Source organism: Erpetoichthys calabaricus, chromosome 2, assembly GCF_900747795.2.
Source record: "Erpetoichthys calabaricus chromosome 2, fErpCal1.3, whole genome shotgun sequence".
NCBI lineage: Eukaryota > Metazoa > Chordata > Cladistia > Polypteriformes > Polypteridae > Erpetoichthys > Erpetoichthys calabaricus.
The window spans coordinates 188,513,074-188,539,027 of NC_041395.2; the positions used below are offsets into that span (position 1 = coordinate 188,513,074).

A 25,954-nucleotide genomic window follows, 5' to 3' on the forward strand; every position below is an offset into this window, starting at 1 on the left:
TTGCAATCCGCAGCAGGAGCGTTTGTATAAACTTAATTTAAAGTTACGTTTTACACCGTGCTTTGTTTCCCTTATGAACATGCTTGTATGCTTAACTCGCTCCGTTCTCAATTGTTTAATTAATTTTTTGCTCTTCGCTGTTTGCGGCTCTTCCTCCATTTCCCCCTACTTCGTTCTTTTATCTCGCGAATATGTTATTGCAATCCTTAACGGGAGCGTTTCAATAAACTGATTGAAAATAGTTTAGCATTTACCTTTTTAGTAAAAGGCGAGCTTTTAAGCCTGAGAAATCACCCCGTAAATGCACACGTTTAATTGTACATGTGTTAATATGTATGGTTACACAGTATTAAAAGACAGTGAACAACGTCAGTTACCTTTTTTCCCGCGTTTGATAAAAGGTGAGCTTTTAAGCCTGAGAAATCACCCCATAAATGCACACGTTTAATTGCACATGTGTTAATATGTATGCTTACACAGTATTAAAAGACAGTCAAAAATTAACGTCATTTACCTTCGTTCCCACGTGCGACTCGTGCTGTAAATCTCTTCCTTGTTTTTAGTTCACGTGATTACGTAGGAGGCGTGATGACGCGATACGTGACTCCGCCTCCTCAAATTACAGTGTATGGACAAAAAATATGTTCCAGTTATGACCATTACGCTTTGAATTTCGAAATGAAACCTGCCTAACTTTTGTAAGTAAGCTGTAAGGAATGAGCCTGCCAAATTTCAGCCTTCCACCTACACGGGAAGTTGGAGAATTAGTGATGAGTGAGTCAGTCAGTCAGTGAGTGAGTGAGTGAGTCAGTCAGTCAGTCAGTGAGGGCTTTGCCTTTTATTATTATAGATATCTACATATACACATATCTACATATACACAAAGATACATATATATATATATATATATATATATATATATATATGTATATACATATACACATCCACATATATATACACATACATACACACACACATATACATATATACATATACACATACATATATATATACACACATACATATATACACACAGACACATATATATACATATATACAGTATATTTATATATCTACATATATATATATATACACATATATATATATATATCTACATATCTACATATTTATATATATATATATATATATACACATATATATATATACATATCTACATATATATATATATATACATATATATATATATATATTGTGACAGATAGAGGTCTCTGTGACCCCTTGAACCCTCAGACTAGACGTCAGACACCAGGTAAAAGTCCAAATAATGATTTATTAATAATAATAATTGTGCACAAAGCACCCTCCTCTCCACAATACTCAATAATAACAATAACAATAATCCTCCACACTCCCAGACACTTTGCCACCCTTCCTCCCAGCTCAGCTCAGTGTCTGGGATTTCCCATCGTCCTTTTATACACCCTGACCCGGAGGTGTTCCTGTCCAATCCGTCCACAGTTCCTTATCCCTTCCGGGTCAGAGTAAACAGTCCTTTTCTTCAACCCGGGAGCACATCGTATCTTCCTGTCACGTGACCATGACGTACTCCCGGGTTATAGGGCACATAAGAGCCTCCGAGTCCTCCTACAGCGACTCCTGGTGGCCCCCAAGGTACCCAGCAGGGCTGCGTATAAAAACTACATAGTCCATGAGGCCCTGCTGGAACTCGGGGGACGTTCACGCTGTTGGGAGAGCTCCTCCTGGTGGCCTGGGGGTGAGAACCGGAATCGAAAGCCGGCAATCCAGCACAATATATATATATATATACATATCTACATATATATATATACATATCTACATATATATATATATACATATCTACATATATATATATACATATCTACATATATATATATATATATATATATACATATCTATATATATATATATATATATATATATATATATATATATATATATATATATATATATATATATATACACATATCTACATATATATATCAAAATACCCGTGCTTCGCAACGACGAAGTACTGCTTTAAAATTTTTATTAAGAAGAAAAGTAAACCTTTTTAAACGAGGGAAAATGTATGAATAATTATTTGTTAAGGATCTCTTTGTATAGCACGTTGTCAGTTCGCCCCTCTGCTTGTAATATGACCAAGCTGTGTGGTAGCTTACTGTTGAGCATGCAACGTACAGTTGGCCATGTGAAAAGCAGTCCTGCCTCAAATCAATGCCAACCTTTTGTAGGGTCTGTCCCTGAGACTTATTAATTGTCATTGCGAAGCAGAGCCTTAGTGGAAATTGTAGGCGTTTGAATTGAAATGGGAGATCAGAGGGTATAACGGGGATGCGAGGAATAAAAACTCTCTCCCCTGAGCCACCGCCAGTAAAAATAGTTGCCTCAATGAGGTTGTTTTGCAGACACGTGACCTGAAGTCTCGTGCCGTCACAAAGTTTCAGTGGCTGTACGCAAATCCACAATCGGTTTCATATTCTGTTCGTACCTTATCAATTGTGTTATTGGTTTTTTGAACAGGTTTGATTCATCGAAGTGATCACTCCTGCTGCGTTCAGTCACTTCACGTGATCCGCTCTCTTGTGTGATGTTGCGATGTCCACAGGTTTATTAAATGTTAGCTAAGACCCGGCAGTTAAAAGTGTCTTCTCATTAAACTTGTATCTCGCGAATATGGCATTGCAAACGGCAGCGGGTCAGTTCACGTGCTTACGTGGGAGGCGTGATGACGCGATATATTTTGATATATATCAAAATACCCACGCTTCGCAGCGGCGAAGTACTGCTTTAATATTTTTATTAAGAAGAAAAGTAAACCTTTTTAAACTGAGGGAAAATGAATCAATAATTATTTGTTAAGGATCTCTTTGTATATCACGGTGTCGGTTTGCCCCTCTGGTTGTAATATGACCAAGCTGTGTGCTGAGCTTACTCTTGAGCATGCAACGTACAGTTTGCTATGTGAAAATCAGTCTTGCCTCAAATCAATGCCAACCTTTTGTAGGGTCTGTCCCTGAGACTTATTAATTGTCATTGCGAAGCAGAGCCTTAGTGGAAATTGGAGGCGTTTGAATTGAAATGGGAGATCAGAGGGTATAACGGGGATGCGAGGAATAAAAACTCTCTCCCCTGAGCCACCGCCAGTAAAAATAGTTGCCTCAATGACGTTCTTTTGCAGACACATGACCTGAAGTCTCGTGCCGTCACAAAGTTTCAGTGGCTGTACGCAAATCCACAATCGGTTTCATATTGTTTTCGTACCTTATCAATTGTGTAATGTGTTTTTTGAACAGGTTTGATTCATCGAAGTGATCACTCCTGCTGCGTTCAGTCACTTCACGTGAGCCGCTGTCTTGTGTGATGTTGCGATGTCCATGGGTTTATTTAATGACCTGGCAGTTAAAAGTTTCTCGCTACAGCAATTTTAACTCTATTACAAAGTGATCCAAACTGTCGTTTATACCTCGTGTCTTCTCATTAAACTTGTATGTATCGAATATGGCATTGCAAACGGCAGCGGGACAGTTCACGTGCTTACGTGGGAGGCGTGATGACACGATATATTTTGATATATATCAAAATACCCGCGCTTCGCAGCGGCGAAGTACTGCTTTAAAAATTTTATTAAGAAGAAAAGTAAACCTTTTTAAATGAACCGGTTGTAATATGACCAAGCTGTGTGCTGAGTTTACTCTTGAGCATGAAATCTAACGTGGTTTGTAACCTTCAGAATGAAAGCAGTTTGCATTTACCTCTTTAATAAAAGGCGAGCTTTTAAGCCTGAGAAATCACCCCGTAAATGCACACGTTTAATTGTACATGTGTTAATATGTATGCTTACACAGTATTAAAAGACACTCAAAAATTAACGTCATTTACCTTCGTTCCCGCGTTTGACTCGTGCTGTAAATCTCTTCCTTGTTTTTAGTTCACGTGATTACGTAGGAGGCGTGATGACGCGATACGTGACTCCGCCTCCTCCATTAGAGTATATGGACAAAAAACAGGTTCCAGTTATGACCATTACACGTAGAATTTCGAAATGAAACCTGCCTAATTTTTGTAAGTAAACTGTAAGGAATGAGCCTGCCAAATTTCAGCCTTCTACCTACACGGGAAGTTGGAGAATTAGTGATGAGTCAGTCAGTGAGGGCTTTGCCTTTTATTAGTATAGATATATATATATGTGTGTGTGTATTTTTTATATATTTATATATACTATATATATATATATATAAATATATATATAAGATTATATATATACAGTGGAACCTCGGTTCACGACCATAATTCGTTCCAAAACTCCCCCATAGGATTGTATGTAAATACAATTAATCCGTTCCAGACCGTACAAACTGTATGTAAATATATTTTTTTTAAAGATTTTTAAGCACAAATAGCTAATTACACCATAGAAGGCACATTGTAATAGTAAACTAAATGTAAAAACATTGAATAACACTGAGAAAACCTTGAACAACAGAGAAAACTAACATTGCAAGAGTTTGCGCTATTGCCTTAGGACCTGATCGCTGTAAACACTTTATTTAAATGAGTTTTAAGCACAGGGGAAAAAAAAGGAACATTAGAACAAATCCAAACTTTATTTTAAAACCAACCATAAGCAACCAAGAAAGTAACATTGCAGGAGTTCACGCTAATAGCCTTACAACCCGATCGCTGTAAACACTTTTTTTAAATGAGTTTTAAGCACAGGGGAAAAAAGGATCATTTGAAAAATATGCAATTTAATAAACTACAAAGAAAAGTAACATTGCAACAAATCACGCTACGAACCACTCGCTGTAAACACTTTTTTTTAATGAGTTTTAAGCACAAGGAAAAAATGAACATTTGAAAAAAGAGAAAAGTAACATTCCAACAATTCACGCTAAGAACCGAAAAATGAACGTTTGAAAAATCCGTAATACAAAAACTAACCATAAACCACTAAGAAAACTAACCTTGCATGAGTCGAGTTCTGGCATGAAGTGAGGAGGAACTGGGTGGAGAACAATACGGTCTCGTCGCAGTTGTAGACTTGTTGCATAATGTAGCCTTTGTCCTCCATTAATTTTGTGAAATTTTTCACGAATTCTTTCGCAGCTTCAACGTTGGAACTAGCAGCCTCTCCCTGCCTTACCATACTATGAATGCCACTTCTCTTGGGAAACTTTTCAAACCATCCTCTACTGGCTTTAAATTCCTCACTTTAACCACTCGTAGAAGGATAGTTTTGCAGCAAATCGCCATGAATCTTCCTGGCTTTTTCGCATAACATCGCCTCGCTTACACTATCCCCTGCAAGTTGCTTCTCGTTCAGCCACACTAGCAACAGTTTTTCCACCTCTTCCAGCACTTGAGGCCTCTGCCTGGTTAATGCGTAACTCCTTTTGCAACATCAGCTGCTTTAATAGATTCTTTCTGCTTTAGAATTGTCAAAATCATAGATTTTGACTTCTTGTACTCTGTGGCAAGATCAGTAACACGAACGCCACACTCATACTTTTCAATAATTTCTTTCTTTACTTTGATTTCAATTTTCTGCAAAACTTTCTTCTCACCACTCTTCACTTGCTTAGAAGCCATGGTTAACTGCAAAAGCACATGAAATACTGTAGAGCAAAAAGAGTTCACAGGTAAAGCACGCACGTCTGACTGAGAACAATGAACAGGGAGAGGCTGAACATGTGATTAAATACAGTAATCGGCACGCACGAACCGGAAGGGAAATGAAATAGAGCACAAAGAGTTCACAGCGAAAGCACGCACGCACGTGCAGGCACGCACGTCTGACCGAGAACAAAGCAACACGTGCGGAAATCATCGGCGCGCACAAACCGAAAGGGAGACTGGCTTGTTCGTATACCGAGTGTGTGGTCATGAACCGAGGCAAAAGTTTGGCGAACTTTTTGGTCGTAAACCGATCTGTACGTATACCGAGACGTTCGTGAACCGAGGTTCCACTGTATGTATATATATATATATATATATATATATATATATATATATATATATATATATTCTAGCTGTGTAAGCCCGTGCTATAAAGAGCCCGGGCTCCTAGTAACTATTGAAATCATCAGAAAATAAATTGAAATGCAGAGTCGGAGGTTTCATTTTGCGTATGTGCTCGCCCCCCTTGCCTATCAGTGGCTAAGCGAGTTTGTCTCTTCTTGGAGGTTTCTATTTTCCGATGTGCTCGCCTCGCTTGTGTATTAGCAGCTAAGCAAATTTGTTTTCGTCTGAGATTTCACTTCTTTCAGCTTCATGCTGTAGCCTCGTACTTCTTTCCTCTTCCGACTCGTTAACTTGCCGGCTCTTTGAGCTTCATGCTGTAGCCTTGTACTTCCGAGCCACCTCGCCCTTCCGGACCAAACAGACAGACACACACACTTCTATGTGTAGACATTTATAGATAAGATATATATATATATATATAAACCAATGTATACAGTAATCCCTCCTCCATCACGGGGGTTGCGTTCCAGAGCCACCCGCGAAATAAGAAAATCCGTGAAGTAGAAACCATATGTTTATATGGTTATTTTTATATTGTCATGCTTGGGTCACAGATTTGCGCAGAAACACAGGAGGTTGTAGAGAGACAGGAACGTTATTCAAACACTGCAAACAAACATTTGTCTCTTTTTCAAAAGTTTAAACTGTGCTCCATGACAAGACAGAGATGACAGTTCTGTCTCACAATTAAAAGAATGCAAACATATCTTCCTCTTCAAAGGAGTGCGTGTCAGAGAGAGAGAGAGAAAGAAAAAAGCAAACAGTCAAAAATCAATAGGGCTGTTTGGCTTTTAAGTATGCGAAGCACCGCGGCACAAAGCTGTTGAAGGCGGCAGCTCACACCCCCTCCGTCAGGAGCTGAGAGAGAGAGACAGAGAAAACAAACAATCAAAAATCAATACGTGCCCTTCGAGCTTTTAGGTATGCGAAGCACCGTGCAGCATGTCGCTTCAGGAAGCAGCTGCACAGAAGGTAGCAACATGAAGATAATCTTTCAGCATTTTTAGACGAGCGTCCGCATCGTCTAGGTGTGCGAACAGCCCCCCTGCTCAATCCCCCTACGTCAGGATCAGAGAAAGTCAGCGCGAGAGAGAGAGAGAAAAGTAAGTTGGGTAGCTTCTCAGCCATCTGCCAATAGTGTCCCTTGTATGAAATCAACTGGGCAAACCAACTGAGGAAGCATGTACCAGAAATTAAAAGACCCATTGTCCGCAGAAATCCGCGAACCAGCAAAAAATCCGCGATATATATTTAAATATGCTTACATATAAAATCCGCGATGGAGTGAAGCCGCGAAAGGCGAAGCGCGATATAGCGAGGGATTACTGTATATCTGAACCGACAGATATGTGAACAGATGTATTAAAACCAATGTATTAATGTTTTGAAACTAATGTATCTGAACCGATATATAGTATATATATATATATATATATATATATATATATATATATATATATATATATATATATATATATATATATGATCCAATTTGTATATTTATGATATACATTACAAAATACATTCCAGTAGTTGGTGTACTGCAAAGCATTAATGCTTTATAAATCCAACAGAGATTAATTGCCAGACAGACAGAATTCAGTTTATCCACTTTAATGAAAGGGCAACTGTCTTTGCCTTTGCATCTGTGAGTCCATCCAGTTGCTAGGATTCCGAAGAAAAAATGGCAAAACATATAGAAAATATGGTAATAAAAATATTAAACAAAGGTCTAAAATAAGAAAATATGTCTTGGCCTATTCTGTTGTTTATTATACTCGGGCAACAATAGTGTGTCAACTTTCTTGAACCCACTTGGGGCATGTGATTATCTTTATAGCTGTAATGCCAATGACTCTTAATTTTACGTGGAGGGCAATGGATGAGTGAAAATAATAAATTGATTAGAAAAAATGGCTGATATTTAATTGTGTCTTTGTCTATGTAAAACAGTATTTTTATATAGAAAGTCTAAACATGGATTGTAAATTAAAATTCTCTCTCCTGTTACCTGCAGAGCAATGGAAGATGAAACAAAAAATAAAAACCTGAAGGCAATGTTTACCTGGACAGAGGTGCAAAAACACAATGGGCAAGGTGAAAAATGGTTGGTGATCAACAGGAAAGTGTACAACATTAGTGAATTCTGTCAAAGACACCCTGGTGGAAAGAGGGTAATCAGCCACTATGCTGGTCAGGATGCTACGGTGAGTTGTGAATGCAGCCTTGGTTCCTCTGTGATTCTGCAGTATCTGAATTTTTATGTGAATATTATTAAATGCATAATTCTGTATATATATATATATATATATATATATATATATATATATATTTATTGCGTGAAATATGTATGTATATACAGTGTATATTTTACGCTACTAAGAAAAGTGGTATTCAGGGACAGCTGTGTCATGTAAAAAATTTTTTACTTCAAAGAAGGCAGTCACAGAGTCCAGATGAGAATGCAGAACATTTCTTTATTTGCACAGAGTTATTTACAAATGTCTCAGTCTATAGAGTGAGTGATCAATTGAACAATTCAGGCGTAGTGGTGAAACAGGACAGTGAGAAGGGCCCTGTTTGGCTCCCTACTCCTGACGTTACGCTTCCCCCTCCCCTCAACCCGCAGCCTTTGTCTTGGATTAGCACATATATGCTGTTCCTGCAAGCGAACTATGATTCGTAGCACAATGAGAGAAGTCGTGCAATCAACTGGAATGTTAAAGCAAATTATAGAAAAAAACTCGATCTAAATTCGTTAAGTTGTTCTCTCGTTCTCAGGCTAAACGGAGGTAAGGAACACCCCGAGGCTGGTAAGTGAGTGAGGAGGGCCCCCCCCAGACAGGCAGACATTGGATTTTATATATATACAGTCATATGAAAAAGTTTGGGAACCCCTCTCAGCCTGCATAATAATTTACTCTACTTTCAACAAAAAAAATAACAGTGGTATGTCTTTCATTTCCTAGGAACATCTGAGTACTGGGGTGTTTTCCAAACAAAGATTTTTAGTGAAGCAGTATTTAGTTGAATGAAATTAAATCAAATGTGAAAAACTGGCTGTGCAGAAATTTGGGTCCCCTTGTAATTTTGCTGATTTGAATGCATGTCACTGCTCAATACTGATTACTTGCAACACCAAATTGGTTGGATTAGTTTGTTAAGACTTGAACTTCATAGACAGATGTGTACAATCTTGAGAAAAGGTATTTAAGGTGGTCAATTGCAAGTTGTGCTTCCCTTTGACTCTCCTCTGAAGAGTGACAGCATGGGATCCTCAAAGCAACTCTCAAAAGATCTGAAAACAAAGATTATTCAGTATCATGGTTTAGGGGAAGGCTACAAAAAGCTATCTCAGAAGTTTCAACTGTCAGGAATGTAATGAGGAAATGAAAGGCCACAGGAACATTTGCTGTTAAACCCAGGTCTGGCAGGCCAAGAAAAATACAGGAGCAGCATATGCGCAGGATTGTGAGAATGGTTACAGATAACCCACAGTTCACCTCCAAAGACCTGCAAGAACATCTTGCTGCAGATGGTGTATCTGTACATCATTCTATAATTCAGTGTAATTTGCACAAAGAACATCTGTATGGCAGGGTGATGAGAAAGAAGCCTTTTCTGCACTCATGCCACAAACAGAGTCGCTTGTTGTATGCAAATGCTCATTTAGACAAGCCAGATTCATTTTGGAACAAAGTGCTTTGGACTGATGAGACAAAAATTGAGTTATTTGGTCATAATAAAAAGCGCTTTGCATAGCGGAAGAAGAACACCACATTCCAAGAAAAACACCTGCTACCTACTGTCAAATTTGGTGGAGGTTCCATCATGCTGTGGAGCTGTGTGGCTAGTTCAGGGACTGGGGCCCTTGTTAAAGTCGAGGGTCAGATGATTTCAACCCAATATCAACAAATTCTTCAGGAAAATGTTCAAGCATCATTCACAAAGTTGAAGTTACACAGGAGTTGGATATTCCAACAAGACAATGACCCAAAGCACAATTCGAAATCTACAAAGGCATTCATGCAGAGGGAGAAGTACAATGTTCTGCGATGGCCGTCAAAGTCCCCTGACTTGAATATTATTAAAAATCTATGGGTTGATTTGAAGCAGGCTGTCCATGCTCGGCAGCTATCAAATTTAACTGAACTGGAGAGATTTTGTATGTAAGAATGGTCAAAAATACCTCCATCCAGAATCCAGACACTCATCAAAGGCTATAGGAGGTGTCTAGAGGCTGTTATATTTGCAAAAGGAAGCTCAACTAAGTATTGATGTAATATCTCTGTTTGGGTGCTTAAATTTATGCACCTGTCTAATTTTGTTATGATGCATATTGCATATTTTCTGTTAATCCAATAAACTTCATGTCACTGCTGAAATACTACTGTTTCCATAAGGCATGTCATATATTAAAAGGAAGTTGCTACTTTGAAAGCTCAGCCAATGATAAACAAAAATGCAAAGAACTAAACTTTTTCATATGACTGTAACTCAGTAGAAATGTATTTAATTGAATTGCAGTTCTGTATGCATTAAAACACTGTATTTATATTGATGAAAACAAATATTAGAAATTTCACTTATTTAATGCAAATACTCGAAGTAATGCAATCTTTTGTAAATGGTAAGAGTAAAGTTCTGTAAACAATAAAAAATAAAGATGTTTAAAGTCGCTGCAACAGTTTTTTTTTTTACATTGATGAAAACAAATACTGTTACAGAGGTTGTACATTGAAATGTTACAAGTGTCATTAAATGTTAATTGAGTAAGAATTGCAATCGGTATTGAGTAAGTATTTGTAAACAGTATACATGAACATATTAAACCAAATATTTAATAAAAAACATTCAGGTAAAAAGAGCATTTATGTGAACTTTTGTAAACAATTGTTCTGCTCTTTAAGGCTTTGCATACATGCAAACAGAGCACATTGTGCACAGAGGAGTACCTCCACTGTTTATGCAATTGAGCACTGAAAAGTTATAGTACTTTTCATTATATAATAAATGTCATGAAATTGAATTTCATAATTTTCTGCGTGACAAAAAATTTGTACACATGTTTATCCTTTCAGTATTTTTAATCAGAACTCTTATGTTGTAACAATACAATTTCATAGTCAAAATAAACCATTTTTTGTAGATATTTAACTGAACTCAAAAGCTTGTGTTTGAATAAGTATTCAAGCCCCACACATTAATACTTTGTTAAGAGCCCTTTTGCTGCAGTAACAGCCGTAATTCTTTTAGGGTAAGTATGTTCCAGTTTTGTATACTGTTCAGGAGTGATTCTTCCCCATTCTACCCCATTCTTTTTGGCATAATTAATAGAGATCCTCTACATTGGTGGGTTGGCGCCTCTGGACAGCAGTTTTCAAATAGTGCAACGGATTCTCAATAGGGTTATGATCAGGGCTTTGACCTGACCATCCCAAAACATTCATTTTTCTGTTTTTGAGCCATTCCAGTTTGGCTTTGGCCTTAGGGTCATTGTCATACTGAAAGATGAGTCTTTTCCTTAGCCATCGGTTCATGACAGATTTGAAGTTCTCCTGTAATATTGTGCGGTATTTGTGTCCATCCATTGTCCTTTCAACTCTCACAAGATTCCCATTCCCAGCATATGAAAAGCATCCCCATAGTATGATGTTTCCACCACCATATTTCAGTGTAAGTATGGGTTTTTTTGAGGCATGGGCAGTATTAGTTTTATACCACACCTACCTCTTTGAAGTCTGACTAAAAAGTTCTGTTTTCATCATTTCACCATAAAATATTCACCCACCTCTTAACTGGGTCTTTCTCATGCTTTGTAGCAAATGCCATGTATGCTTTTATGTGGACCTTCTTAAAGAACGGCTTCTTTCTTGCTACCCTCCCGTTGAGGCCTGATTTATGGAGGGCTCTTGAAATTTTGGACCCATTGTGGACCTCCTTCACTTCAATTTCAGCCAAGACCACTTCAAACTTCTGAGAGTGATGGTTGGATTTTTAGTAGCCTCTCTCAACAGTTAACATCTTGCTCTGATGTTTAGTTTTGAGGGATGGCCTGTTCTAGTAAAAGTTTGGGTGCTGTGATGAACTTTACACTTTCCGATGATTGATTCAAGAATGCTTAGTGGGACATTTAAACTCTTTGATATTTTTTGTAGCCATTTCCTGCCTTGTGCATTTCAATGACTATGTTTCTCACGTCAACAGAATGCTGCTTTATCTTAAATTTTACAGTGATTGTCCAACAAAGACTATGGACCTTACAAAGGGTGCTTTTTATATCCAGAGAGATATAAAGAACTCAAAAGTACTACCTAATCATGTTACATTATGGTCAAAATAACTGACACTTCTATGTTGTCTGTGATTAATTTGTCATTTGTCTAAACCTGGAGCTTCCAAAGCACAAAGGTTTAAATACTTATGCAAACACTAACATTTGAGTTTATCTTCTTCAGTTAAATATCAACAAAAATGGTTTATAACTTTGGAAATGTATTATTATAAAATAAGATTTCACATTAAAATACTAAATGGATAAATAGGTGTATAAATCTTTTTTGTTATATAGAAAATTATGATGACTTTCAAGGGGATTGAATGCTTTTGCACGCTGCTGTATTTCCAGATGCCACTGTGACTGCCCACTTTGTCAGTTAAACATGGCTGGTGAAGGATCTGATGTTGCCTAAGTTGCCTTCTTATTAACACCTGTGAATGTGTGGAAACAGGGCTGCAACTCTAACCATGTCAACAGCCTAATTGCTCAATTGTCAAATGCCAAAGCAAACCATAAATGCATTCATAATTTTTGTTGTAGAATCGATGCCAGGAAAAATGGTATCAAAGTAATTTTAAAATGTTAAAATTGATAATCATTATTTTGTGGCTCAGGGTTTAATTTGGAAGAGCAATGCTCAGAAAACTGGCACGGGGAACATGCAGCAGACAGCGTCTGGGTATGATTGAACTCATGACAACTGTGAAAGTGCACGCTGCAACACTTCAAAGTTCTATTACAATGAAGACTTACAAATTAAGCATATCATCGAATCCTTCAGCAAATGCATTGTTCTGAACAGAGTCAAAACTATGGTCAGAATCTGACTCAAGATCATCACATTCCATATCAATAAGCGTTCAGCAACTTTTCTTTGATTTCCTCAACCATGTGTTTTCTTTTTTTCACAAACTTCAGGTCTTGTTCTGTGTCTACCATACCATGTTTTCATTGCTGCATTCTCACAGAAGCTTAGTGCATAATGTGGAGCTGTCATGCAGCCAATTTATTTCATGCTTTTTATGCACAGCTGTGACATGTAGTATGAATAGACAATCAGACAACTGTTCATAACTGGAATTGTCTGAAGCTCAGCTGTTAGTGAGCTTTTCACTGTATGTATGTGGCTCGACATAGGTGGAATCTTTGATAAAAACATTCTCACAGCTGTGATGCGCTAGTCGCCTTGGCATATACCTGTGCAAATTGCATATTTTAGTAATGACAGAGAGCAGGCAACATGGAAACTTATAATTTATTTGAAAGAAGACAACAATGGTTATGTAAAATTACCATTTTTGCTTTTAATTGACTTGTGGGTTTATTGCAACATACACATACAACTTTATATAATATGGCAGTGATCTTCCAGATGGACAGTCTGGATTTATGAGATTAGATAACTGAGATTTAAAAGTTTTCACCATGAAGTATATGAGTATAATAAAAGCTACAGATAGTTTTTATTTATTTATTTATTTATTTATTTATTTATTTATTTATATAGCACATTAAAACAACTAGAAGTAGGCCAAAGTACTTTACATAGAAAAAAGGTAACAGTGTCAAATAAAAGCCAGATAAAGAATTATTAAAAAGAAAAACAAAAAGGAAACATACATACATGAACACACATATACCAACACACAAACGTATATAAAATATAACTAATATAAAATCATGCAAAGTAAAAATACATACATAAGATGAACACAGTATAAAAAGTATAAATAGATTTAACCACTCAAACTCACAAGCTAAAAACAAGTGAATAAAAGTGCTTTTTTAGCAAAAAATGTAAACTATGAAGTGTGGGAGCCAGCCTTATTATGAGGGGTAGACTGTTCCACAATTTAGGACCAGCCACCTCAAAAGTGCAATCGCCCATCAGCTTCAACCGTGTGCATGGGGCAGTAAGCAATAGCTGATCTGAAGACCACAGCTGCCTGGCTGACAAATATGGAACAATAAGATCAGCTAAGTACGGTGGAGCTGACCCATGTAGAGCTTTAACAACAAGCACTAAAATCTTAAAATTCACCATGTAACTAACAGGGAGCCATTGAAGTGAGGCCAACACCAGAGAGATGTGATCCTTTTTGTTGCTGCTGGTCACAACTCTAGCAGCTGCATTCTGCACCATTTGCAAGTGAGACAGTGTCGTATGGAATACCCCAACATACAGGGTGTTACAGTAATCCAAATGAGGCATAACAAAAGCATGAATGAGCTTTTGTAGGTCATTAAATGACAAAAACGGCTTAGCTTTATTGATTGCCCTGAGGTAAAAAAAAAAAACTCCTCTTTACCACAGCATTTATCTATTTGTCGAATTTCAAATTTGAATCCAAAATCACCCTGAGATTTTTAGCACATGGCTTTAAGTACCAGACAAGTGGACCCAATGTGTTAGCAATGTTTCATGAAACAGTAAGTTGACCAAATAGAATGACTTCAGTTTTTGACTCATTTAACTGCAGGAAGTTAAATGCTATCTAGTGTTTTATATCATCTAAGCAGTAAAAAAGCTTTGTCCCAGAATCAATTTCATCCGCTTGGCAATGGGAAGTAAATGTGGGTATCATTAGCATAGCAATACTTGTTTAGTATGGAGCAGAATGGTAAAATATATAAAGAGAAGAGGACTTGACCTAAAACAGACCCCTGAGGTACCCCACAGGTTACCAAAGCAGTAGGAGACAATTAACTACCCACATGTACAGAAAACATCCTGCCTTTGAGGTAATCTGCAAACCACTTGAGAGCAGTACCCCGAATACCAATCCAACGCACAAGCCTATTAATCAGAATGTCACGATCAACCGTGTCAAACACAGCACTCAAATCTAATAAAATTAGTACTAAGCACTTCCCCAAATCAGATGCCAGAAGCAGATTGTTCATCACTCTTAGCAGCCCTAACCCGACTGAATATTGTTGGGCTCCAAAAAACCTGTAGCTGGGTACCCACAACTTTCTCTAAAACTTTAGCAAGAAATGGTAATTTGGAACAACAACATTTATTTATATAGCACATTTTCATACAAATGATGTAGTTCAAAGTGCTTTACAGGATGAAGAAAGAGAAAATATATTAAAAAATAAATTTAAGCAATATTAATTACAATTTAATAAAAGTAAGGTCTGATGACCAGGGAGGACAGAAAAAAAAAAAAAAAAAAACTCCAGACGGTTGGGGAAAAAAAAAATCTGCAGGGGTTCCAAGGACATGAGACCGCCCAGCCCCCTATAGGCATTCTACCTAACATAAATGACCTCAATCAGTTCTCATGGTATTCAGGGTTCACATGGAAGAACTTGATGATGATGGTCATGTGGACTTCTGGCCTTTAATCCATCAATGTAGGGACATCACAGTGTTTGATTTGGTGGTGGTGGCGCAGATCGGCACCACAGAAAACCAGAAAAAGAACAGCAGAGAAAGTATGGCTTAGTTCGGATTTCGGATCCACCATGAATGATAATGATAATTAAATGCATATACAGAGTATAAGGATTAAGCTAAAATGAAGCTATGAGAAAGCTATGTTAAAAAAAGGTGTTTTTAGCAGTTTTTAAAGTGCTCCACTGTATTTTCCTGGCGAATTTCTATTGGTAAACTATTCCAGATTTTAGATGCATAGCAGCAGAAGGCTGCCTCACCACTTCTTTTAAGTTTAGCTCTTGGAATTATAAGAAGACACTCATTTGAAGATCTAAGGTTACGATTAGGAGTGTAAGGTGAAAGATATTTTGAAATTTAGGATGGAGTGAGATTATTTAAGGCCTTGTAAACCATAAGCAGCATTTTAAAGTCAATTCTAAATGACACAAGTAACCAATATAATGACATCAAAACTGGAGAGATGTGCTCGGATTTTCTTTTCCTAGTTAAGATTCTAGCAGCTGCATTCTACACAAGTTGCAATCGATTGACGTCTTTTTTGGGTAGTCCTGAGAGGAATGCGTTACAGTAATCTATCCGATTGAAAACAAAAGCGTGAACTAATTTCTCATCATCTTGCAGTGTTATAAGAGGTCTAACTTTTACTATATTTCTTAAGTGAATAAATGTTGTCCTAGTAATCTGATTAATACGTGCTTTAAAATTCAGGTCAGAGTCAATAGTTACCACTAAATTCTTTACCTCTGTCTTGACTTTTAATCCTAATGGATCAAGTTTATTTCTAATAACCTCATTATATCCATTTTTGCCTATCACTAAAATCTCTTGTTTTCTTCTTATTTAGGTTGAGAAAATTACTGCTCATCCACAAGTAAGACATTTTGTCAGTGAATTAAAAGTGTCAGGGTTATCAGGCGCTATTGATAAATACAGTTGTGTGTCATCAGCATAGCTGTGGTAGCATATGTTATGCCCCGAGATAATCTGACCTAACAGAAGCATGTAAATCGAAAAGAGCAGCGGACCCAGGATAGAGCCTTGTGGAACACCATATAGAATATCATGTGTCTTTGAAGTATTTATCACAACTAACTAAATTTTCTACCTGCCAGGTAGGACTCAAACCAATTTAAGACTCTGCCAGAGAGGCCCACCCATTGACTAAGGCGATTTCTAAGAATATTGTGATCAATGGTATCAAATGCGGCACTCAGATCTAAGAGGATGAGAACAGATTAACAGCCTCTGTCTGCATTTACCTGCAAGCCATTTAATACTTTAACGTGTGCAGTTTCTGAACTGTGATTTTTTCAAAAACCCAACTGAAACTTATCAAGAATAGCAAGTTTATTGAGGTGGTCATTTAGCTGCATAAAGACTGCCTTCTCTAGGATTGTACTTAAGAAAGGCAGGTTAGAAATTCGTCTAAATTTTTCAAAAGCAGAGGAATCGAGATTATTTTTCTTGATCTGGGGTTTAACTACAGCAGTCTTAAGACAGTCTAGGCAAACCCCCGTATCTAATGACAAGTTTACTATGTCAAGAATACTATCAATTAGCACGCCAGATACTTCTTTGAAAAAACTTGTTGGTATTAAATCAAGGACTCAGGTGGAGGGTCTCAGTTGAGAAATTATTTTATATAAATCAGGTAAATCTATCCTGGTGAAAGAATTTAAATTGTTAAAATCCAGTACCGGGGTTTAAGGGGATCAGTATTGGAGCGATGTACTATATTATTTCTAATATCATTCATTTTTTATGATTAAAAAATACAGGAAAAGCCTCACTAGTTTCACTGGAAGTTTTTTGGAGGCATTCCATTGAGTGACCTGAGATTAGCAGATGATCAATTTTAGAGAATAAGACTCTGGGATTACTAGCATTGTTTATAAAATTAGAGAAATAACATCACCTCTATGTTGTTGTATTCTGTTATTTCAACCTTCAATATCTCATAGTGGATAATCAGTTTAGTTTTTCTCCATTTATGCTCAGCTCTTTGGCATGTTCTTTTTAGATCAGACACTCTTTGAGTCTTCCATGGTATAATAATGCTAGAAGATTTTTTAACTGTCTTTTATCAGGAGTGTCTATATCAGCAGCAGCTCTCACTTTAGTATTAAAATTTTCCACCTTACTATTTACATTATCCTTGCTATTGTAGTAAGCATTACAAATGGACTGGTTGCTTAGAATGTTTATAAACTTTGAAGCTGCTGATGAATCAAAGAAGCGTTTTTTAACAATATACTTCTCATGAATTTTTTTCTATCATCATTTCTATACTAAATAGTAAGAGAAAATGGTCTGATAGACCAATATCAATGATCTGCTTCACATCAACTTTTAGTCCTTTAGTAATTACCAGGTCCACCGTATGCACTACTTTGTGTGTAGGCTGACTAACGTGCTGGCTCAAATCAAAAGAGTCCAGGAGGTTCATGAATTCTTTTACTTTCGGGTCACATTGATATGAAAGTTAAAGTCACCAACTATTAGGAACATGTAATAGTTTACAATTATAATTGACACCAAGTCTGAGAATTCCTCAAAGAAAGATGCATTGTATTTAGGAGGTCTATACACAGACAATACCAGAGACTGAGATACTCCATGAATAACAACTGCAAGATATTCAAAAGACTTGAATTTGCCAAAGCCGACATCTTTACACTTTATACCGGCTCGAGTAGATGTGTGCTAAACTACCGTCTTTCTTACCTTGGGGATCCGCATGAGCAAAGCTGTAATTCAGAGGCACAGATTTGATTAAAATAGCCACACCATCAGAGCTAAGTCACGTTTCACTTCCTATCACTAATAAGATTGTTGATGGAAAATGTCTTGTTGGTTAATGCTCTAACATTTAATAAAGCCATATTTAATGTCTCGGAAGATCAGAACTGAATTGTAGGAGCATTATGGGTATTCGAGATAGAAATTAAGTTATTTGTTTTACTGCCACTTTTTTTTTATTTAATCTATAGTCTGTTTTTATAATTTTAATACATTGTTCATCTAGAGGTGTCATCATAATTAAATTATTTGTATTTATGCTGTACTGTCTATATTTTTTACAAGCATTGAGGTTAGTTATTAGAGTATGAATGCAGTGCACTTTTGAGGAAGATTTTGCTACAGAATTATCATTTCATGGCAAAGCATTATGGAAAGGGTTAGGAGTAATAATAGAGAGTCAAGAGAGATGAATTACCTTAGAGATGTTTTTAAGAAAAGGACCCAGGCACCAAATCTATTAAGATGCAGACCATCCTGCTTGAAGAAACGTGGCCTCTCCCAGAAGAGGTCCCAGTTGTCTATGAACCTGATATTTTGTCCCTTGTAGAAGCCTTTCAGCCAGATGTTTAATGCCAGCAGATGACTGTAATACTTGTTCGATCTTCTAACCAGAGGTAAGTGACCCGAGATGAAGATTCTTGCAGCCGGGGTCCTCTCCTTCGTGGCTTTAATTACTGCTGTGAAGTCCGCCTTGAGAATCTCCGACTGTTGGTATCTCAGATCGTTTACCCCAATGTGTATTACAATGGATCCCTCTGCCCTGTCGGCACTCTTCTCATAACATCTTGAACACGAGCACCGGGAAAACAAGAGACAGAAGATTTCTGATAGGGCATGAGATGTTTAGGTTTCGTATGATTCAATCTCAAATACATCACCTGTGGTTGAAGACAAACTAGGGGAGCGGAGAGGGTCGAACCGGTTCTGGGTGGAGATGCTTGCCTGTGCCGATGGAGGTGATCTATCCTTAAACCCTTGCCTGCATAGCAGAAACAGGCTGAATTTCTCATCGTTGATGTCGTTGCTCCGACAACGAGGCACGGGGGTAGAACTCAGTGGGCCTTGAAAGTGAGCATCACAGCGTGGAGTCGATGTTACTGAACCACAATTTGATGTGATGATTTCAGATGTCAAGAAGGATTTTTCCAGTAGACAAGCCTTCAAATCCTTCAAGAGCCTCCATCTGGACAGAAGTTTCTGAATCTGGATATCAAGAGCCTAGAGTTCTTCGACAACGCGATCCATCTCACCGTCTGCCATTGTCCCCTTCCGCTTCCACTTCATGCCCTAGGAGAGAGAAAGAAGGTTAGACTTTTCGGGCTTGATCTAGGACGAAATGGGACGGAAGCTATTAGGAACCAAGGGATTAATGTTTGCCTTTTTTAACAGGGGTTGAATCACTGCATGCTTAAAGCAAGTACGAACAGTCCCCATCTGCAATTATCTGTTAACAATTGACAGCACATTAGGACCAATTACATCACAATTACAACACCCCTTTAAAGAATCGAGCAGGCATAAAATCCAGAGGACAAAAAGACGGCTTCATACAACTCACAATTTTCGTCAGGTCCAAAAAAGAGACTGGCTGAAACTGATGAAGTACAGTGGAGTGAGTGACGCCCACCGACGGACCCTGAGCAACAGGCACAATGTTAGCTCTGATATCAGTAATACACCTGACGACAAGATTGTGAGTAAAATGGGGCAACATGGAAGAGGATGATGAGAATAATCACTGCCCTTAAATCCACCACATGATCCAATAACAATGGAACGTATATCCATAAGGGATTGTTGGTCATAATGTATTACAGACTTGGAAAAACAAGTAGAGGTCATCGCAGATAACATGAGTACAGCAAAAAGAAACAACAGCAGATGGCAAGCCAACAGGTACACTGGCGCCATCTTGAATCTTCATAAAATTTTTATATGAGCAGTATTCAGTAATTGCAACAAAGAAGCTGAAAACAAATGGAAAACAAATTAAGTAAATGTTGCAAATATTCATTCATTCATTTTCCACTGTTAATTCCAGACCAAATCATTGGGGGCAAGTTTTAGCAGTTTCCCCAGCCATAATTGCAAACTCATACTATAGGATTCCAACACATTCCCAGGGGATCTGGGAGATATAATCCTCCCTGCAAGCCCTGGGTCTTCACCTGGGTCTTCTCATAACTGCTTGTGCCCGTAAAATCTCTATAGGGAAGTATCTGGGAGACATGCGGAGGGTCAGCAGTTTTTACTCTGAGCGTCTTCTGGATGTCTGTTCTTCTCACCCTCTATAAGAGAGAGCCCATCCACTTTGTGAAGAAAGCTCATTTTTGCCGCTTGTCTCATTCTTTTGGTCATTACCGAAAGCTCACTTTTTCACTTTGATTTTCGGGGTGTCCTTGTATTCAGCCCTCTGTAGGTTGATAATTTTCATCATATATATACATATATGCATACTCAGTGGCCATTTTATTTGATACACCTTGATAGTACTGGATTAGACCCCCTTTTGCCTTCAGGACTGCTGTAATTCTTTGCAGCTTAGATTCAACAAGGTGTTGGAAACATTACTAAGGGATTTTGGTCCATATTGACATGATATGATCACACAATTGCTGCAATTTATATGCAAATCTCCCATTCCACAATATTCCAAAGGTGTTCTATTGGATTGAGATCTGGTGACAATGGAGGCCATTTGAGTAAAGGTAAATTCATTGTAATATTCAAGAAACCAGTTTGAGATGATTTGTGCTTTGTGACATGGCATGTTATCCTGCTGGAAGTAGCCATCAGAGGATGGGTACACTGTGGTCAAAAAGGGATGGACATGGTCAGCAATAATACTTAAACAGGCTGTGACATTTAAATGATGTTCAATTGATAAAAGAAAATATCCCTCACATTATTACACCACCACCAGCTTGATAAGGCAGGATGGATTCATGTTTCAAGTTGTTCACGACAAATTTTGACCCTACCATCCGAATGTTGCAGCAGAAATCGAGGCTCATCAGACCAGGCAACATTTTTCCAATCATCTATTGTCCAATTTTGGTGAGCCTGTGCAAATTGTAGCCTCAGTTGCTTGTTCTTAGCTGACAGGAGTGGCACACAGTGTGGTCTCCCACTGCTGTAGCCCATCTGCTTTAAGGTTCAACGTGTTGTGCATTCGTAGATGCTGTACTCCATATCCTGGTTGTAACGAGTGGTTATTTGAGTTATTGTTGCCTTTCTATCAGCTGAAACCACTCTGGCCATTCTCCTCTGACCTCTGGAATCAGCAAATATCTGTGCACTGGATATTTTCCCTTTATTGGACCATTCTTTGTAAACCCTAGAGATGGTTGTACATGAAAATCCCAGTAGATCAGCAGTTTCTAAAATACCCAGACCAGCTCATCTGGCACCAACAACCATACCATGCTCAAAGACACTTAAATCACCTTTCTTCGCCATTCTGATGCTCTGTTTGAATTTCAGCAGGTCATCTTGACATAGTCTACTTATCTATTGCATTGAGTTGCTGCCATTTGATTGGCTGATTAGATATTTGCATTAATAAGCAGTTGAACTGGTGTATGAAGTGGCTGGTGAGTGTCTGTAATGAAAGCTAGGGGTTGCCACTGAGCCCCAAACCCCAAATGCAAACATACAAAACAGTCGAGCATTCAAAGCAAAGGATTTTTTATTATACAAATACCTTTTGTATCACAGTTATGCCAGGGACCTCATGTATAAATGGTGCGTACGCACAAAAATGTTGTGTACGGAAGTTTCCATGCTCAAATCACAATGTATATAACCTAAACTTGGCATAAAGCCACACACATTTTCACGGTAGCTCCAACCCTGGTGTACGCAAGTTCTCTGCTCGGTTTTACAAACTGGCGGCACCCAGTATCAAAGCAGTGCTACTGTTCCTGTGTGGTTACCCTTTCTTTTTTTAGATCCACATCCCTGATGCGGCTTTATCATATACACTGAAACTAACTACATATTGTTTATTAGTTGTTTATTAGTTTAAGGCATTTGATTGTAATTAACTTGTAACAATATAATGGTTGAGGGAATAGCCAAAGTATTCCAGATGCCATAGCTGCTTTAGCATTGTTAATCTCACTGCACCTTCTTTTTCTTGTTTCAGCTGCTCCCATTAAGGGTTGCCACAGTGGATCATCTTTTTCCATATTACTCTCACTGCACCACTCAGAGTATTTATATCACTATATCTGAGTGGGGAATCACAGATCTACAGCAGCTGATCAGAAAGAGAATTATCGGTATACAGCATCAAGCACACGCTGCCTCAGCCATGCTGTCCATTGAACTGCTCTCACACAGCAAACGCTTCAAAGCCTTTCCTGTACGGACCTCGCGGTTCAGAAACAGTTTCATCCCAAGAACTATAAAGGCACTCAATCAGTCCATGAAGTGCTCCTTGCAGAGCTGTTTGTACTTATAAGTACAATTACCTCACTGTAAACTTGCACTACAGTTATAATACTGCACACCCTGAGCCACTTTATAAAGCACGTTTTTACATATGATGACAATATCATTTTTAAGATGAAATGCAGCAAAATATGTTTATTATATTATACAGATAAATCTTAAACTTCATTTAAATAATCTATATTGTTAATAATTAAATATGTGAGGACACGGTGTTGCAGCGCTAGCAAGGAGCTGGCGATCCGTTCACGGATTGTTCCTGCCCCGCGCTGTATTCTTGCTGGTGCTGGCGCGACACTGGAAGAATAGATGGATAGAATAATTAAACACGTACTATGTAGATATTTCAATGTTCCTTAAAAGTTTTGAAGAATCTGCGTTCTAAGCTTACAGATTGCTTAACGTCTATTACAGAGCTGATTGTGTGGCGATTGGGTATTTGGAGAAAGAAACGAAAGGACAGGAATTGGGGGTTATTACATTTGAAAGAGACAGTACTGCTACAATAAAGTATTTCATTCGAAGGTCGTACATGGCGCAGCAAGCATCTTGTGTGAGAAATGAACAATCACTGTGCCACCATGTTCCCATGTTTAATAACATGCTTTAACTCCTATCATCATGAAAATTATATCACGTATCCATCTCAGTATTTTAATTATTCAGAGAGCTGTAATATTATGAATGTAATGGATTCTGTGACCTGTTGGAGGAAGAGAAAGCCCAGAAGCACGTAGTGATTCACAAACATAGAGCACATAGAAGATCAAATACAAAACAAAGCATTTAACGTGCTACTTTAGTTACAATGGGATTTGAGAAACTAGTAAATTAAATGATTTTAAGATGAAGTTTATGATGTTCTACTTTAATGACAAAATAAACTACATGATTAAAGTGGAAATTTCGAGATTAAAGTTGACATTTCATGCTTTTTTCCCCACTGTGTGCCTTTTTTTTTTCTCTGTACCCTAATAAGCTTTCATATGACACTCAGAAACTCCAGTTCTTTAATTGCAATATTTGTAGGTTTTGAGATTATTTTGGAATCGTTCTTATGACTAGGGCAGGCTGCAACATTTTTGCTGCCCTAAACAAAGTTGAAAATTGCCCCCTTCAACAGTCGTATGACCTATTCTACAACAATTTCAGAAAATGTAGAACTATTATGATTTTAACTATTGTTATCAGAACAGAACATTAGAAAGATTTAGAGCAGAACAGGCCATTCAGCCCAACAAAGCCCACCAACCTCCTCCACTTATCTCCTCTAAAATAACATCAAGTCAAGTTTTGATAGTCACTAAAGTCCTACTGTCTACCATACTACCGTGTTTCCCCGAAAATAAGATCTACTCTGAAAATAAGACCTAGCATGATTTTCAAGCTGCTCTGTAAGATAAGCCCTACCCCAAAAATAAGCCCTAGTCAAGATCATTAGCTGAAAAGTAAGGCGCCTAAGGCCAGGTTTATACTTCATGCGATGCGACATGTGTGCCCAAAACATCCATTAAATTCCAAGGACACCTTGCCACAATATCTCTGAAAAGGATGTTTAATGATTACATCCATCAATTCGGGGATGCGCCCATTCCAGCAGCATCGGACCAAGACAGAAACAAAATCTCTGGACGGGGCATCTGCTCATCACAAGGTGAACACAAGCACACACATACACTGGCATTATTGTAACTTCACCAAATTCCCCAACCTTCATGTCTTTGGATGGAAAACTGAGCACACTGTGGAAACCCACCAGGAAAACATGCAAACTCCTGGCAGGGATCACAAGGGACGTGACTCCCTGCGAGACAGCAGCACTACCACTTTGCCACCGTGCCACCCCATATGTGTAACTATTAGCAGTATTCATTATTTAAACAAAGTTAACGATTTATCTGTATAATGTAACATACATATTTTTAATGCATTTCATTATGTCCTTATGTTTTTTTTTCTCTGTGGCTCATATACGCTACCGTACATTCTGATGGTATTGTAAAGGTGCAAAAAAAAATACAGCACAGAAGATGGTATGTGAGACTTTTAAAATGTATCATGTCATACTTTGGGGAATATGCGACGCTTGAGTATCTAAGCACCACAAATGCATTTGTATGTTGGCATTTTGCTTCACCACATCAAACCATTCATTAATCATCGAAGCACACACACCAGTCCTGGAGGATCCTAAAAGTGGCTGGAGTAGCAAGAAATTCAGGTGGAAATTCAACGTTTGAATGTGGAGAGTTATGACGATATTCCAGAAGAAGATGATATGACTGTATTTGGATAAATGTATATTGTTGTATATGAGTAAATTATAAGATATCCCCTGAAAATAAGCCCTAGTGCATGTTTTGGAGCAAAAATTAATATAAGACCCTGTCTTATTTTTGGGGAAACATGATACTCGGTAACTTACTCCATAGGTCTATGGGTCTATGTGTGGAGAAAAACGTCCCAATATTTGTGCACAATTTAGCCTTAACAAGATTCAACTGTGTCCCCATGTTCTTCTTGAACTAATTTTAAAGTAACTGCCTCAATCAGTGTACTAATTCCTTTAACATTTTAATCATGTCACCTCTTTATCGCCTTTTGCTTAAACTGAACAGACTCAGGTGTTTTCATTTTTCCTCATAACTCATCCCCCTATAGTCCTGGAATCAGCCTAGTTGCTCTTCTCTGGACTTTTCCTAGCACTTCTTTGACTTTTTGTATCCTGGAGACCAAATCTGTGTACAGTACTCCACATAAGGCTTCACTAGTGCATTATAAAGGTTGAGCATAACCTCATTTGACTTGTACTCTACACATTGTGCTAAATAACCTAACATTCTGTTAGCCTCCTTAACACTGGCTTCAGATCACTGTCTGGAAGTTAATAGAAACAAGTCCACTATAAATTCTAAATCATTTTCATAAGGTGTACTTGCAGTTTTCAGGCCTTCCATTTTATATTCAAATCTAATATTTTTATTTCC

The 25,954-nt window shown here is 37.8% G+C and overlaps 1 protein-coding gene across 1 annotated transcript in view; it reads left to right on the forward strand.

Annotated features, from left to right (window-relative positions):
• The window catches only part of LOC114644508 (acyl-CoA (8-3)-desaturase), a 236,031-nt gene that overhangs the window by 45,579 nt on the left and 164,498 nt on the right, over positions 1-25,954 (forward strand). Inside the window, exon 2 of the mRNA XM_028792592.2 lies at positions 8,042-8,231. Coding sequence (XP_028648425.1) covers positions 8,046-8,231 — 186 coding nt within the window. The 5' untranslated portion in view covers positions 8,042-8,045. The remainder of the gene's footprint in view (positions 1-8,041; positions 8,232-25,954) is intronic.